The sequence below is a fragment of the Habropoda laboriosa genome, unplaced genomic scaffold (genome assembly GCF_001263275.1).
Source record: "Habropoda laboriosa isolate 0110345459 unplaced genomic scaffold, ASM126327v1 scaffold40, whole genome shotgun sequence".
Classification (NCBI taxonomy): domain Eukaryota; kingdom Metazoa; phylum Arthropoda; class Insecta; order Hymenoptera; family Apidae; genus Habropoda; species Habropoda laboriosa.
Window position 1 is genome coordinate 603457 of NW_017100231.1, and position 15927 is coordinate 619383.

General features: G+C 45.0%; 1 protein-coding gene across 1 annotated transcript; it reads right to left on the reverse strand.

Annotated features, from left to right (window-relative positions):
- Positions 1 to 6550: 6550 nt before the first annotated feature.
- Positions 6551 to 13065, reverse strand: LOC108571587 (protein krueppel-like). The gene is made up of 3 exons (XM_017933661.1): positions 13002 to 13065; positions 8301 to 8979; positions 6551 to 7355 (listed from the first exon to the last, which is right to left on the reverse strand). Exons 1-3 carry the CDS (start codon positions 13039 to 13041, stop codon positions 6551 to 6553), a joined length of 1524 nt encoding a protein of 507 aa, XP_017789150.1. The 5' UTR covers positions 13042 to 13065.
- Between the last annotated feature and the right edge of the window lie 2862 nt (positions 13066 to 15927).

Consider the following 15927-nt stretch of genomic DNA (forward strand, 5'->3'; position numbering starts at 1 on the left):
ACGTCGGAATGACGGCAAAAAACCATTTCTCTAAGCCTTATAAAAATAGCGGTGCAAAGTGAAAATTTTTTGACAGCGATCGATAACCGAGAAGTCACGCGTACGCTTGTTCACGATAGCGCGCGGGTGTGAATCTCTGTTCGCCCGTCCCTGAGCGCTCTCATTGGCCAGTGTTTTTCGTTAATAATTCAAAAACGAAGCTTTGAACAACATTTTGGTCAAGGAAAAATATGGTCAGAGTCACCCCAGCAACCTCCCATTTTCGAGAGTTACACTCGTTACGGGACGCCCTGTATATATTACATATATATACATACGATTATAGATACGAAAAGGAGGAAGAAAAGAGAGAAGTGTCCGTGCTCGGATATTTTCTTCGTGGTTGTACATAGAAGTTCCGTGTATAAAGCGCGGAGAGAGAAAGAAAGGAAGAAAAGAGAGAAAGATGTATATTTAGTGTAGTTCCGTTGTGTTTCGTTCGATCAGAGCCGCGACGATAAATTTAGATAGATATTAATTATTGTTAATAGATAGGTATCGAAAGAGGGGAAAAGGGAGAAGCGAGCGTAGCTAGCTTGCAGGCGCGTGCTCTTTTACTCGGGAGTGCATGGTATTTTACGCGCGTTGGTATGAATGCGTCGAGCGGGAATCGAGAGAAAAAAAGAAGAGTTAATAATAAAACGTGAAAGCTAACACGGAATGAATGTATTGGTATACAAGTTCTTCTGACTGTAAAAGTAGCGAGGAGGAGTGAGGTTGGTTCTCGCGTCGGTCCTCTCTCACGCTTCGCCGACCTTATTATTTTTTTTTAATTTATATATATATATTGTTTAAATTTATATATATAGTTCTTCAATTCCTTTTGCCAAACAATCACAGAAGAACAGTGAGAAATGTTCGAATTACTAAGTCCTCCAACCCTCTCCCAAAGGATCCACAATGAAAACCTAACGAAATTCACAATTCTCCTTCGAAAAAAAAAAAAAAAAAAAAAAAAAAAAAACAGAAGAAGAAGAAGGAAAAAAAGGAAAAGTTGTAGCGTGAAACTTGGTACAATGACCGAAACCCCTGGCCGACTCCAGAAACGGATTCTTAACGAATCCAACTTGAAAAAAGGAAGAAAATGAAACGAAGGATCACATCTCTTCTTCTCACGTGTACAATCGAGGCCATCTTCTTCTCCGATTTCCGTCTTTTTCTTTTTTTCTGGCGGGCCAGCAGCCGGTTGTTCCCCCGTCGGGAACCGATCTTTTGTCGCTTCTTCTTGTTCAACGCGTCTCTGTGTTTCGCGCGAACCAGTTTTCGCAATGATACACACGCGTGCCGAAAATTCGCAGCCGGTGGTCGTCCCTCACGCCGCCGCCATCACTTCTGGACACTTTCTACGAGGACCTCTTGGTTGCCTCTGCTGCTTGCTCCCATCAATGGGTTCTCTGATTTATTATACCCTCTAGCCCTGGCATGCAAATTTCATTGGCGACGTCTCGAGGCCAAGTTTTGTGCCATTGTTCCACGGGTCAGTCCCGGGACGACACTTTTCACTGGAGCAAGAAAACCGAAGAGAGAGAGAGAGAAGAGATACTCTCTGCGTGTTAGAACGTCATTCACATCCCTCTTCCGGGTTTCGACTGGCCTCATTTGCTATTCCTCTTAGTTAGAAACGAGCATCGCCTACGAAATATAACCCCCGTAGCACCTCTGGGTTTTTCGACAAAAGGAAATAGAAAGAAAGAGGGAAGAGATTCGTTCTTCGTCTGCATTTTGTGCAAATATCGCTCGAAGGGCCAAATTGCCCTCGTTTCGCCTTCCATTCGAGACTCTTCTTCGTAACTACGACCGTTTCTCGCCGAGGAAAAGGAAACGAGAGAGAGAGAGAGAGGGAGGAGAAGAGGCTGTTGCGACGAACAATTTCTTCGCCGGCTGTGTTTCTTCTCTCTTCTCTTCTCTTTCGTCGTATTCTCCGCGTCGGAGAATCTCGCGCTTGGAATCTTCTGGCTCGACGATGTCTTCTACTAGTAACCGGCGCGGCTCGTCTCGTTGAGCAACGTCAATAGAAATGCGCGTTCGCGCGTGATCGAACGCGATCTTGATACGGTTTTACCGGGGATTCTTGAGGCTGAGAGAGGATAGCTCGGTGAATCTGTTTGGAATTTCCTGCTTTTTCCACGGATTGCAGATTGTGAGTTTAACTTTCGTTTGCAGAGATTTAGACTTGTTTCTGCGAGACTCTTACTTGTAGTTCGTTTTGCTTCTTACGATGTTAGAGAGTATCGGTTTGAAGAATCTTCGATTTTCTTTCTTTTCGGAGATTGTGCTATCAGCTTTGAAAGTAGCGCGTTCAGAAAGTAGCGCTGTGAAGTTGTTTTTTTTTTTTTTTAAGATTGCGTAGGGATCCTGTGTAATTCTGTGCTTGGAACAGTTAAGTGGTATTCGGAGGTTTTAATAGTTTTTTCTAAAATTAGAGGCGTCGTTTAATTTGTCTTGATTCGTAACGTAACTCCTTGTGAATTTCTCAGATGGTAGTGGTAACTTGTGTGTACATTTTAATTCTTGTAATTGGCCAATTGTTTGCAATTCAAGGAATAATTGTAGGAAGATCTTCTCAGATTATCAAGTCTAATACTTTATCTACCAGTTACCCGTGCTTCTAATTTAACGATAACTGATGAATTATGAATTGTTGTATGAATAGTTAAACAAAATCGAGGATTTGATGTAACTCGGGAGCATTCGTGATTTGTCGGAGAAATTTCCAATATTGGGCATGTGGGATATCCTAAATTGGTAATATGGAATATTCAAAATTTCTACAATTGGAAATGTGGAGCATTCGAAATGTCCAGAATCGGAAATTCAGAGCATTCGAAATTTAAAAAATTGGAAGCATGGAATATTTAGAACTTCCAAATTTGGTAATGCAGAATACTTGAAATTTTCAAAATTGGAAATATGGAACATTCGAAATGTTCAGAATTGAAAATTCGGAGCATTCGAAATTTAAAAAATTCGAAGCATGGAATATTCAGAACTTCCAAATTTGGTAATGCAGAATACTTGAAATTTTCAAAATTGGAAATATGGAATATTCGAATTGTCCAAAATTGGAAATATGGAACATTCGAAATGTTCATAATTGAAAATTCGGAGCATTCGAAATTTAAAAAATTCGAAGCATGGAATATTCAGAACTTCCAAATTTGGTAATGCAGAATGCTTGAAATTTTCAAAATCGGAAATATGGAATATTCGAGTTGTCCAAAATTGGAAATATGGAACATTCAAAATTTCCATATTTGGGAATGCAGAATATTAGAAATACGAAATTTCCAAAATTGCAAATGCAGAATATTCAAAGCTTCCAAAATTAGAAATATGGAATATTCGAAAATTGCAAACACAGAATATTCGAAACTCGGAAATACAAGAACACACGCTGAAGATAAAGTATCAAACAAAGAAGACAATCCCTCGAAACCAATGGCCATTTTCTTCTCTACCCTGAAAAGTGAAAATTTCGTTGGGAACAACACATCCCTCTATCCCTGTGGCGCGTTACACTTTCGCCAGATTCTTTGCCGAAGGTCCCGGCTCAACCGCAGTTTTCACTCGTTATTCACGTTCAAGCTTTCGAGAAGCATTTTCCAGCCCACTTGCCTATTTCCTCCCTCTCTGTAACCAGCCGCGTTCTCGCCCTTTTATACACGTGTTAGGAGCCATCTCCCGAGCTCGTCCCAACAACGCCGGGTCGTCGATTGCGTCTCTCTTAACTCGTTTCAGTTCCTTCCCCGTCGATCTCGATTTCCCAAATCCTACAATTGGGGGCTCGCCCGGGATCGAGAGAGTTAGACGGATCGCGAATTTTGGAAGACGGTTGGAAAACGTGGTGTAACGTCTGTACGGCAGTTGCTTGGTTCGCGATCGAAACGGTCGGGTTTTACGGTGCGGTGGAAAGTTGACCACGAAGTTGTGTCTAAGTTGCGACACCCGCGAGAGAACGATCGAGCGATATACAAGGGAGAACAATGGATAAACGAAGCGGAAATATTACAGAGAAGGAGACGAGTCCAGCACGGAGGAGAAGAGGACGATAGTTTGCGAAAGTCAGGCTAGTATAGTAGAGGAACTGGATGAGAAGACGATACATAGGATGCAAGTGGCACAATTGGGGGAAAAATTGAAAATTCCCGATTAAGAAACGGAAACTGCGGGAGCGATTGCTATTATCAGCCGTGCAAGACGATTCAGAAGGAGAAACTGACGACGAGGAAAGTTGTGAAGAAGAGGAAGAAGGTCGAGGACGGAGGTATAGGAAAGTACCGAAAGCACGTTTACCGTCAAAGACGATAAACTGCCGGTTAAAAAGTGGGTATCGGACTTTGAAGATACAAGCGAATTGTTCGGCTGGAATGATCTGCAGAATTTTATATATGGCAAAGAAATGTTGCAAGGTGCTGCGAAAAAATTTGTGACGTTCGGGAAGAAGAACGCGGAAGTGCACGCCCAACTGTTTCGGCGAAGGAAATTGCCCAGCGAAAGCAGTAGGAGATAGCCGCGCAGGGAGAGGTCGATGAAGATGCAACGTATTGTATAACAATACGTAATAGACGGTATAGCAACGAGTCTAATAAAGCAGTTCTTTACAGTGCTCGAAGCTTGCGTGCGTTGAAAGAAAACCTGGAGGTGTACGACCGATTGAGGGAAAGAATCGATCGGAAAAAGGGAGTGAAGAAAGAAGAGATGAAAACGGCAGCGTCGAGGCGCAACGCGAAGTCGGTAATGAATTCGGACATATTTCGACGGCATGCACGAAAAGGAATAGGAAAACTTCAGAGGCCGAAAATAATTATCATTCGTACGAGCTAGAAGCGTTATAAGAGCGGTGCAAAAATTTAGAGTGTATCTGTTAGGAGTGAAGTTGAAATTAGGGTCGCGAGATGGGCGCTGGCATTGAAAGAGCACCGATCGGGATCACAATTACGATACCCCCCGTTCGCGTAATCGAGGATCAATTAATCGGTACGTTGCGCGGAGACAAGAGGAAGACGACCGAATTCGAGCGATAAAGCAGGTGTTAAAAAGACTATTTCGTGGAACCTAGTCTGGTCGTGAAACAAGTTGGGGATAAGAAAATCATTGGTTTCTATGTACGAGGTCATCAGAAGGGAGCACGAGAATGGACACTTCGGAGTGAAGAAGAAGTAACCGAAGAATTCTATATACCGAATTTGACGGAAAAATTGGTGAGGTGCGTGAAATGTTGCATACCTTGTACATTATCAGAAAAGAAGATTTGTCAAGGTACAACGTGGAACGTTTGGGGCCGATACCGACTACAGGTAAATCGTGGTCATAGATGCATTTACATCGAGCGAATTTCGTGAGTATTACGCTGGAGAAAATATCGAGCACATACGCGTCACCGCGGGAGTAGTTCCACGGGGAAACGGACAAGTCGAGAGAGTTAATAGAGTAACAATACCGGTATTGGTATCGGTATGTAGACAAGGTGCAGCGAGTGCAGCAGAGGGCGATTTGGTGGCAAATTAAAAGAACGCAGTTTGTGAAAATAAGGGCGAAATTCTTGGGGCCCTATGAAGTAACGACGGCGAAGCGAAATGACAGGTACGAGGTTGTTCGCATGGGAGACGGAGAGGCGCCACGTCTACATCAGCTGACTTTATGAAGCCATATGGAAAGACCTCTTTGGGGAACGAAGAGGAGGGAGGGGGAATGGCCAGTCGGGAGCCGGCGACTACGATCGAGTGCGACCGATCTATTCGGGTTTCTCCGTCGCACGTCGGAAAAAAGGTAGCGGATCGTTTTTGTTTCGTGGACTACGGGGGAAGCGGCGTGCGTGCCAGGAGTCATTGCCTGGCGGTCGTCGGTTGCGTTTCCTTTAATTCGTTTACGGTAACTTGTTCTTTTATTATTAAAGTTTATGTTAAATCCAATCGTCTCGAATCATTCCGTCAATCTCGATTTCCCAAATCCTACATATATATAATATCAATTCTTTTTTTCTCTGTTCAACAAAAAAAAAAAAGAAGAAACATGCGTTCCCTGAATTTTTGTTTTCCCCTCTTTCTACATGTTCACGGTTTTCCTATCGCACACAGGATGCTCATAGACCCCGCGCCGCCCATCATCGTCGTATTTCTCCCTTCGACTCCTACTTATTTCCCCCCTTTACTTCTTTCCTTTTTTTACTCTTGTCGTCTCTTTCTCTAGGTACAAGTGTGAGGATTCAATTGTTTCGATCAGTGTGAGGCTCTCTCTGCGAGGTTCGATTCGCTTTTCTTTTTTTTTCTTCGCATACCCAAAATAAACGAGAAACTCAATTTTTCTCTCCCACTCTCTCTCTCTCTCTCTCTCTCTCTCTCTCTCTCTCTCTGATAATCATACATACGTACATTCATTCTACCTTTTTCCCCCATGAATTCCACCAGAATTTAACGGAGTTCCGTTTCGTCCTCGGGTAGAGACGGGTGTTGTCGAGTACAGGATGGGCTTTTTCTACGTAGCTGTTCTCTGCGTACCCCTAAAGACTCCACTAGGACGCGTGGCCGACATTAGCGGCGGCAGGATTGCCAAGGGAGGCGAAGTGGTGCGCGTATTTGTTGCGATGTGCCTGAAGGAAAACGGTGTTAGGACTGGTGACCTCTGACATGTCCAGATCGTCCTCGTCCTCTTCGTGGATGGTGTCGCTGCTCGGGCTACGGCTCATCGGCGAACCGCCGCTGCTGTTCGAGTGAGAGTGTGGCCTGTGCATACCGGTGGACATCGATAGATCTTCCGGTTCGGTTTGCTCCGGTAGATCCATGGGGATACCGGATAGATTCAACGGCATCGGCATAGACGCGGCGAGGACAGGACTCGGTAATTGACGATGCGCGGCCAGTCTGACCGGGGTGATGGTTTTTCTCGCGATCAGAGTGGTGGTACCGTCGGGTTCTTCCATTTCTACGTCGATATCGATGTCGATATCCTCGTCTAGATCGTCGCTGGCCAAAGACGGCGAGGCGACTTGCGATCGGGAGATCAGACCGGTGGCGTTCAAGCCTGTGCCACACTTGTGATGCATCAGGTGATGCCTCCGTCTGAATCTCATTTGACAGTGTTCGCACTCGAACGGTTTCTCGCCTTTGTGGATCAGCAGATGAGCCTTCAGTTGATTCGAGTCGCTGAACTTGGACGCGCACAGCTCGCACGCGTACGGACGCTCGCCTGTGTGCACGCGCAAATGTCGACGCAGGTTCGCTACCTGCACGAACTGACGGTCACAGTGGCTGCAGTGGTACGGTTTCTCACCTGTGTGCAGTCGCATGTGGGTCTTTAGGTGGTGGTCCCGGGTGAATCTGTAATCATAAGGAGGAGATTTTCGTTTTGAGCACGATGAATAGGAAGTGCTTGGGGATTTTTTTTAACCCTTTCCCGTTTCTCGATTTTTCTCCGAATCTTTGCACGAGATATCTTGCATTCTAAGGAACAGACGAGCGAGATATTTCTGGATATCAGATTTTTCTTAACTCTTTTATTTCAATCTTTGGACGAGATATTTCGCGTCCTAAGGGAAAGACACGCGAGATATCTCCGGATATTAGGTTTTTCCTTAATCCTTTCGTTTCCATGATCAATATGACTCACGAACTGATTTTCGTCCGAATCTCTGCACGAGATGTCTCGTATCCTAATGAAAAAATATGCGAGTTATCTCGTACGAAGTCAGATATTAGATTCTCCTTAACCCTTTGTCTCCACAATCAAAACGAGTCACGAACCGATTTTTGTCCAAATTTTTGTCGCGAAGTATCTCGTCCACAGATACGAAAGAGTTAAAGAAAAGATCGACAAAGGTATCTTTTCTTAAATCACCGGTTAAAATGTTGTAAGATAGCAAAAATTGATTTCGTTGCAATGTTGACAAAGCTACGCTAACACAAGTTCGCAAGCATTACGAACAACTTTTCTTCCCCGCTTATCGCGTTACGTCTGCAGAATCACGTCCTCCGTGTTGAAAGCAAACGGTAGCACTAGAGCAAACAAGTAATCCAGACAACAAAGAATAAAACAGATTTTCGGTGAAGTTTACTTTCCAATGACTTCAAGTATTCAATTGATTCCGAACAGTCTACAACTCGGTCCAAAGTTCTCGAACCCGGTCGGTCATCCTTATCGAGCGCTATTACAGAAACAACATCTGATACCGCGTTATCTACGACGAAATACCCCGATATCCACGAATCACCCGGAGAATCCTCGAAAATAAGAAAACAAGCATCTCCACAAATCGATCATCTCACCTTTTGTGACATTCCGGACACTCGAACGGTTTCTCGCCTGTGTGCGTGCGTTCGTGGTTCTGCAACACGTGTTTGTAACCGAACGATCTGGAGCAAACTCCACAGGTGAACACCTTGTCCCTTCCGTCTTTGCCCGCCTCGGGGCTAACGGACGTGGGTGGACTGAGAGGAGCAGATCCCTCTAACGTCGGCTGTACACTGTCCACCTTTGACTTTTGCGCTTTCCTCTTCGTCGCCTGACCTTTCTTCGTGATCCTGTCGCCGCTACTGCTCACCACGTTATTGTTATTGTTATTATTATTGGCGAGAGTGTTGTTGGAGCGACGGGACGTGGATTTGGTGCTCAACGCGGGCGAGACTGGTCCGGGGGAGTGATGAAGCGGCGACGGCGGCGACGAAGCGGTGGGTGGTGCCCAGCCACCGAACAACGTCTGATGGTGTCTGTAGAGAGACGGGCTTGCGGCGAGTGTCGCGTGCAACGACACAGGTATACCGGCGGCCATCAAGGCCGCCGTTCTGCTCGCCGCGAGCAATTGCTGAGGGGTGAGCATCGACAGACCCGCCGCTGTACTACCCATACCCGGGAACATCACTTGCGACGTGTTGTTGTTCAGAGGCGGGGAGAGCGGTTGCTTCTCGGATTCTTGCTTCATGTCGAGATGCTGCCCGGTTAACAGTCCTGGAACAGAAAATTCCTCTTTTTGTTGTAGACGACGTTTCTTCCTGGTGGTGGTAAGTATAAAGTGATACGATGGTTTGGAAATCTCGAAGTAATATTGTGTTTGGGGAGAGAACGCGACGAGTGGTGATTTTTTTTTCATATTTTACTATATTATATTATTTTGTAAATATAATAAAATATTTCTTTTAATTACAGATTAGAGAGATTCAATTTCTGTTTGAAAGGTGAACCCGGTTAACGGATTAAGATTCAATTCACAAGACTATGTGTAATCTATTTATCAAACACTGTGTATAAAATCAGACACAATATCAAAGAACAGCTATTTAACATTGCATACGTAGTCCTCGAAAGAATTCCCGAAATCAAGAAGGAGATACTAAGAAAAATTCCTCAGAAGAAGTTCCAAAATCAAGGAGGAGATACTAAAAAAATTCCCCAAAATACCTCGGTGCACGGATTTCTAATCTCAACTATCAAATACAATAAATGTAAACGCAAGGTTCTCGATTCCGCCGACAAAGCGACACTCTGTGCTTAACTCGTTTCATCTTAGCCGCGGCGCAAAAGAAACGTCCAACGACATCCAAGGAACGCAAAATTTTGAATTAAAATTATCTATATCTCCTTCTTCAACAATTGCAGTTAAATCAGATTATCAACCCCTCAACCTATCATTTCTTTTCTGACTGTGCATCTAAGCGTCAGCCATTTACTGTTTTACTACTGCGTCAGGTAACGAAAGCTAGCCTGTTACGGATTAATGCCATTTAGTAATCCTCAGTCTTGAAAATTAAAACGAAAGTTAGGATTACGATGAATTTTTCAAGTCTAACACGTTGTTATAGGTCAAGGGGTTAAAACGATTAAAAAAAAAAAAACTAAGAATATAAAAGTAACCGATGTTTCATTGACCCCAACAGTATCAAAAAATAAATATCATTCGTCCCAAACAATAAAGCAACGTGTTAAGACGCACATAAACACCTTTAAAAAGAAGCTACAATGCGTCAGTTCCACGGAAGCCCTGCCAGCTACAAGAAGACCAAAGGAAAAAGGGACTCCCTATCTAAAAGGAAGAGACGGTTTTCGCTAGTCGTCCGACGGGTGGACGAATAGCGTCGCGTTCCACAACAAATCGCGTGCAATGCGGTCGGACGACTCTCGATGCGCGCGTACCACGCGCAAAAAGGACGAGAGAGAGAGAGAGAGAAGAGCGGGTGTACGTGTGCGGAATCTTTTCTCCCGCGTGCATCCTCCGTCTCTCGTGTGCTCCGCCGCTCGCCTCCTCCTCCTCCACCACCCTGAACTCCCTCCCACACACGTTGCTCACACGTGAGCGAGAGCCACTCGGTCCTCCTCCATTCACTCACACTCCCGTACGCCGCGCGGTTCATTCATAAGCCTCGACTTCCCACCCACGTCACCGCGGGTGTGTTGTACCCGCCTCTCTTCGCCGACTTGAGGCCAACGACTCCGCGAAAGTGCAAGCTATGCTCTGTGACGGCGCGCTTTTTCCCCGTAGAAACCGAAATTTTTTCGATTTTCCTTGAAAATCTCGGTGTGTAGTCGGCGTTTCCTGGAGATTTTTTATTTTTTCGAAAGAACTTTTCTGGCGCGTCGAATTTCATCAAGGAGATACACCCGGAGATTGATAATTTCGTTCAGAGAGAAATATTGCGATACTTTTTTTTATGGAAGGTGTATAATTTGAGACGAAATTGTGCGGAAACTTGGAAGATAGAGATTTTTTGAGATTATTTTTTAGGGGTGATTTTTTTTTTTTTTTGGGTGAAGTTGCAGAGAATAATAATAACTTTCTCGAAAAAGGAGCAACCCTCGCGTATTAGGGTTACACCTTCCGATGATTGCTTATTCGCGTGATCGACGAGGCTCGACGGGGTAATTGAATTAATAAGAGTGGCTCGGTTCACGAAATTATGCAAGGGAATTATTATAACGACGAAACAAATTCGACGGTGCATTTAAATTCAAGAGAGAGTGGGATCCTCCATTGGGTTTTCCTTCAAATTCTGGAATACCTACTTGTTGTTCAGAGAGAAAGATAAATCGCCTTCGAGATAATTGCAATTATACGATCTCTTTTCTTAACGGGGTTCTGAGCAATCTACATGCGAGATGAGACGAGGCTCAATTTAAGAAAACAATGAATCAAGCAGCCATGCTTCGCCGCCACTTGCTAATTAATGGACCATTTAGAGGAGGGGCCAAGTAATGAGACCCCGTTGAATCAATAAAGGCGCGTAAGATCTCCTATTCCTCCTTTCTTCTCTGCCCTAAAACTCCCTTAACGTCGGCTAAGATTCTTACAGCCTACAATCGCCGTTTCCCGGCAACACGACCAACGAGAGCACCGCCCCCGCTCGCATCCCTTCCCTAATTGGTCGCAACCCCAATATTCTCTTCCGAATCCCTTTCCCTCGGGTCCGAATAAAATTTTTCCTTCCACGCTGTGCAAGAAACGTTGGATACGATAACGAGTCTACCACGCAACCATTTCGCCAATATTCTCCTTCGAATTATATTTAAGAACGTTGGAAAATTAAGCGTAGTTTTCATGGAATTTTGTGTGAGAGTGTTGGAATAAAATAGCTGTGCAAATGGAATGTATTTACCGTTAGGCAAGAATTTTGCGAATATACCGTTCGAATTATATTTCAGAACGAAGTCAAATTAAGTGTAGTTTTCGTGTAATTTTGCGTGGGAGTATTGGAATACATTTTTTTTTTTTTTTATAACGATTTACGTATTACAAGTCTACGGGAGAAGTTTCAAATATCGTGACGTTTATTCTTTCGTGTCTCGTATAACACCGATCGCTGTCCTACACGATATTGTGAGATTTTTATTTTCTTTGTGTTCCGTGTAACGGTTAAGATGAAACGCGTTAATATGTAACAGTATCGTTTTGTCGGCGAAACCGAGAGTTCGGTGCTGTTACTTTCGGCGAAGTCGAAAGTCTTACAATGTAGTGCCAAGAAGTCTACGAAATCAGAATGTATTTTCTAAGAATATGTAGCTTCGAATATGCGAAATTTTGTACGTTACGAAATAATACGCAATACTGCACTAAATCCTTATGCGGTAATAATAATACGATGAAACAAAACTTTATTCCTAATTTTCAATTATCGACGTTTCACGAAAAAATGTATCTTTTAAATTACTACCGTACGTATTTTTTTACAAAACACAAATATATTCTACATTTGATTTGACTAACCGAGTTACGTATGCCTAGCTTACCGGTAACAATTGACCGACCATCGATTCGATTCCGTAATTCGACCGCGAGACACGATTCCACGCGAGCGCGCCGCTTAACCAAATATATCGTGCGCTTTGTTTATAACCTAGAAAACACGTTCGCGGAGATCGCCGGCGACGTCAGCGGGGTCGCGCACTTCACACGCTTTCGTGCGTTTCCGAGCGATCGCGGCTATTTTCGGACGGCCGTTGCAACCGCGAAACCAGTCGAGCCTCATTTTCCCCGAACCGAGCTCCTCTCTCTCCCTTTCCGTCGAGCGATTTCACTCGTCTTCCCGGCTTATCGATGTTTACAATGTGTCACAACACGAGTGTGTCGCCGCGGGCACTTTTAGACTTTGGCGCCGGGCCAGCGTTCGCCAACGTGTCCCCTAAACTCGGAAACCTTGCCCGTTCGTCTTCCGCGGCTGTCTGTCGCGTGATGTGCGATAAATAACACGGTTACGCCGAACGTCGGATGAAACTAGGCTAAAAAGCGGGATCACCTTGGGTGATCGTGAAAACAAACGACGAACGAAACGATTCTTTTTTGTTTTCAACCGTGGAAGCGCCCATGTCTAACTTCGTAATGAATTTCGTCATCGAAATTCTTACGTAGAGATCGATAATCGAACGAACGTAGATAGAGAACTCGACGGTGACGAATATCGCCGATCGCGATATTTCGCCGACATAACCAACGTCCGAAGTTCACGTGCACGCACATTCGTGATACATAGATTGAAACGTACCTGCGTTAATTTGCGCCTCTTGAAGATAAGACAGTGCCATTCTACGATCCGTGCTGCGTGTTTTCACTATGACACTCCATCCACTTCTCTGCACAATGTGATCACTTCCGACGATAGCAGGGAACGAGATACAGATGCGCGCGTTTATGTATTATAACCTAACGAACGGCGGCACTGCACAAACAGCGTGGTCGAAGGAAATGAAAATTATCTCTCTTCGTTTCTTCTCTTCGTCGAAACTCTTTCTCCCCGTGTACGTGTGTCGATCGGCGATGAACCACGCGGGAAATATCACCGATGAAAATTTTTCTCTCTCTCGTCGAACACGAAGACTCGCGTATACTTCACGGTGTCGCGTCTCTGTCGACGTCCTGAGAGGAACTGGCGGCACGTCCTACGGAACTAAAATCTCCCGAAGCAAAACAAAAGAAGGAACGGACAAAAACAGAAGAGGAAACAAGGTACGTAAAAACGTGTTACTACTCTACTATAAACAACAAACGTCGTCGTTCGACTACGAGGAACGACGACGAGCAGCGACGTTGCTCTGGGCTGACCTAACCCAATACTAACTGACAATCGAGTCGCGCTCTCTGTAGTCAAACATCCCCCACCCTTCCGTCCCGGTCTCCCCCACCAAACATCCTCTATCCCTACCCCTGCTAGACTCCTCTACCCTCTCGAATCGCAACCCTAGATGCGCGAGTCGCAGAAATGTGCCTCGTTCGGGGGATAGAACGAGAACGACCGGACCTGTGTTAGACGAAGATGAACGAGTTGGAAGATGTTAAGGGTGGCGCGCGCGAGACAGAGAGAACGTTCTCTGTACTGTACACATGGTACAGAGAGATGACTGACTAGGATAGGAGAAACTGTTTCAAAAAAGAGGGACAGAGAGAGAGAGAGAGAGAGAGTGAAGTACGAGACAGGGTGAACCTATGACCGTGATCTTTAAGGGTGGGGGGTACGAGCGAGCGTAGGGAAGACTGTATACTTCTCTGTCGTGTCGCGATGGACGAGGACGGCCACAGAAGGCGGGTAATCTGTGAAACCTGCCAGAGGAAAGATAGGGAGTGTACGACGCGCGGCGGACGAGCTTGGGAGGAGGAGGGGGGAGAGCTCGACGATATTCCGCGACTATAAACTGAGTCCGTGCGTCCTCGGTCTCACCCTTTCGAATTCGCGAGAAACAGGAACGATAAAAATGGACGGAAGGGTGTAAAAGGAGATTGTTACAAAGGGAGGCGATCCTTTTCTCCGGAGGATGGTCATTTTCTTAATGTATATTCTCTTCTTTTTTTCTTTTTCTCCCCGTTTTGTCTTCGTGAAAAGGGACGTAAAACGGGGTGTTTCAGAAGAGAGAGATATTTTTATATATATTATATCGGAGCTGTTTCGAGGTTACCTTTTTCACGAAGACTTATCGTCGATGGAATGAATTACATTTGAACAGGTGGAAATTGATAATGCAATATGGAGGAATGTTAGAGGTGATTGTGCAAATTGCTCGATTAGAGCAATTGAGGATGTGTCGAAATATTACGCGAAGTTGGTTTGTGATTAAATTCAGATTTGTAGACCTTGTGTCTTCTGTCTCTATCACTGAACGTGTGCTTATGGGAGACTTTGACATCGCTCTTAATAATTCACCGGCGGTCGATAGGGATTACGACGCCGATGTTCTCTGTCCACAAACCGCTCGTATTCTTTGAAACTCGCACCGCGGTGCGCGTCTGTCATTAAATATAAAGTGGATGGCGCATTATTTACACATTCGACACGGTACCTATATTAAGCAAAAAAAGAAAAATGAAAATATAAATTAACCATAATTTCTTATCTCTATACAACTTAAGACAAGTGACAAATTCAATTCTCCCACCTTCAGAATCATCAGCCCAATTATATTCCCCTGGAAAGCAAACTATTTACAATTTCTTTAAACCCACTTCCTTATCTCTGTACAAACGGCAAATTCAATCGTTCCAACCATTACTCCACTTCTCCAATTCACGAAATCACCAATCCGATTATACTCCCCTGGAAAAAAGCAAACCGTTCGAATTGCATTTACAAACATCCTCCGCGGCCCGTCACCCAGTATCGTCGAAACGTACGATAGAAAAAAAGACGAAGGAAAACGGGGGAAAAACCGCTCGTGTCCCAAATGGAAAAAAATCTCTCGTTATCCAGTCCCGGTGAAAAAGAAGCGAAAAAAGAGAAAGAAAGAAAAAAAAGCGCCAGCGTTGGTAGCGTTGCGTTCACGGTTCCTCGACGCGTTTTTCCGCGTCCCTTTCAGCCGGGCAGGAATCAAACGGGAACAATGCAATTTACGCAGGCTGCATCGAGAGCGGACCGGCGTTCGCTGCGGTATCGCGTCCCGAAACGGCAGGAATGTTCGTCGCTCGCGACTTCCGTACACGACGATAACGCGCGAGGCAAAAGGCACCTACCTATATACACATATACATATATACACGTACAATACCATCGAAACGGTACAGGGCTCCCACTGTTTTTTCTTTTTTCCCCGGAAAAACGAAACGAAAAGTTCCCGGTACCGGGTAACCCCCGGGGTTGATTTCTCTCTCTCTCTGTCTCTCCCCCTCCTCCGGGGGGTGAAAAGTACGAGACACAGTGGTGCGTGCGTGCGTGCGTGCACGAGTTCTCCGTCTCTCACCTGCCCGTGTCGGGCGTGCGCAGCGCGTGCCTGCACCCGAAAAACTTACGGGACCGACACACACACGAGTGCACTATAAAAAACTGGAAGAACGCTCCGTGGTATAGGCGCAACCTATGTGCACGTGTGTGTGTTTGAGCGATGTACTCGTGCTCGAGCACGCCGAGCTCTCCACCCTGTCAGCCTGTTGTCGCCGTCCTCCGGATAGAGACGGAGATTTCAGATATCGAGGGATGCGAAGGGAGA

What these genes read in the sequence shown, in the direction of transcription:
- LOC108571587 (XM_017933661.1), bottom strand. Translation starts at nt 13,041, where the DNA reads ATGGCACTGTCTTATCTTCAAGAGGCGCAAATTAACGCAG. An exon ending in AGAGGCGCAAATTAACGCAG is followed by an intron (nt 8,980 to 13,001) that starts GTACGTTTCAAT and finishes TTTCTGTTCCAG; the next exon opens with GACTGTTAACCGGGCAGCAT. An exon ending in TGTCCGGAATGTCACAAAAG is followed by an intron (nt 7,356 to 8,300) that starts GTGAGATGATCG and finishes TTATGATTACAG; the next exon opens with ATTCACCCGGGACCACCACC.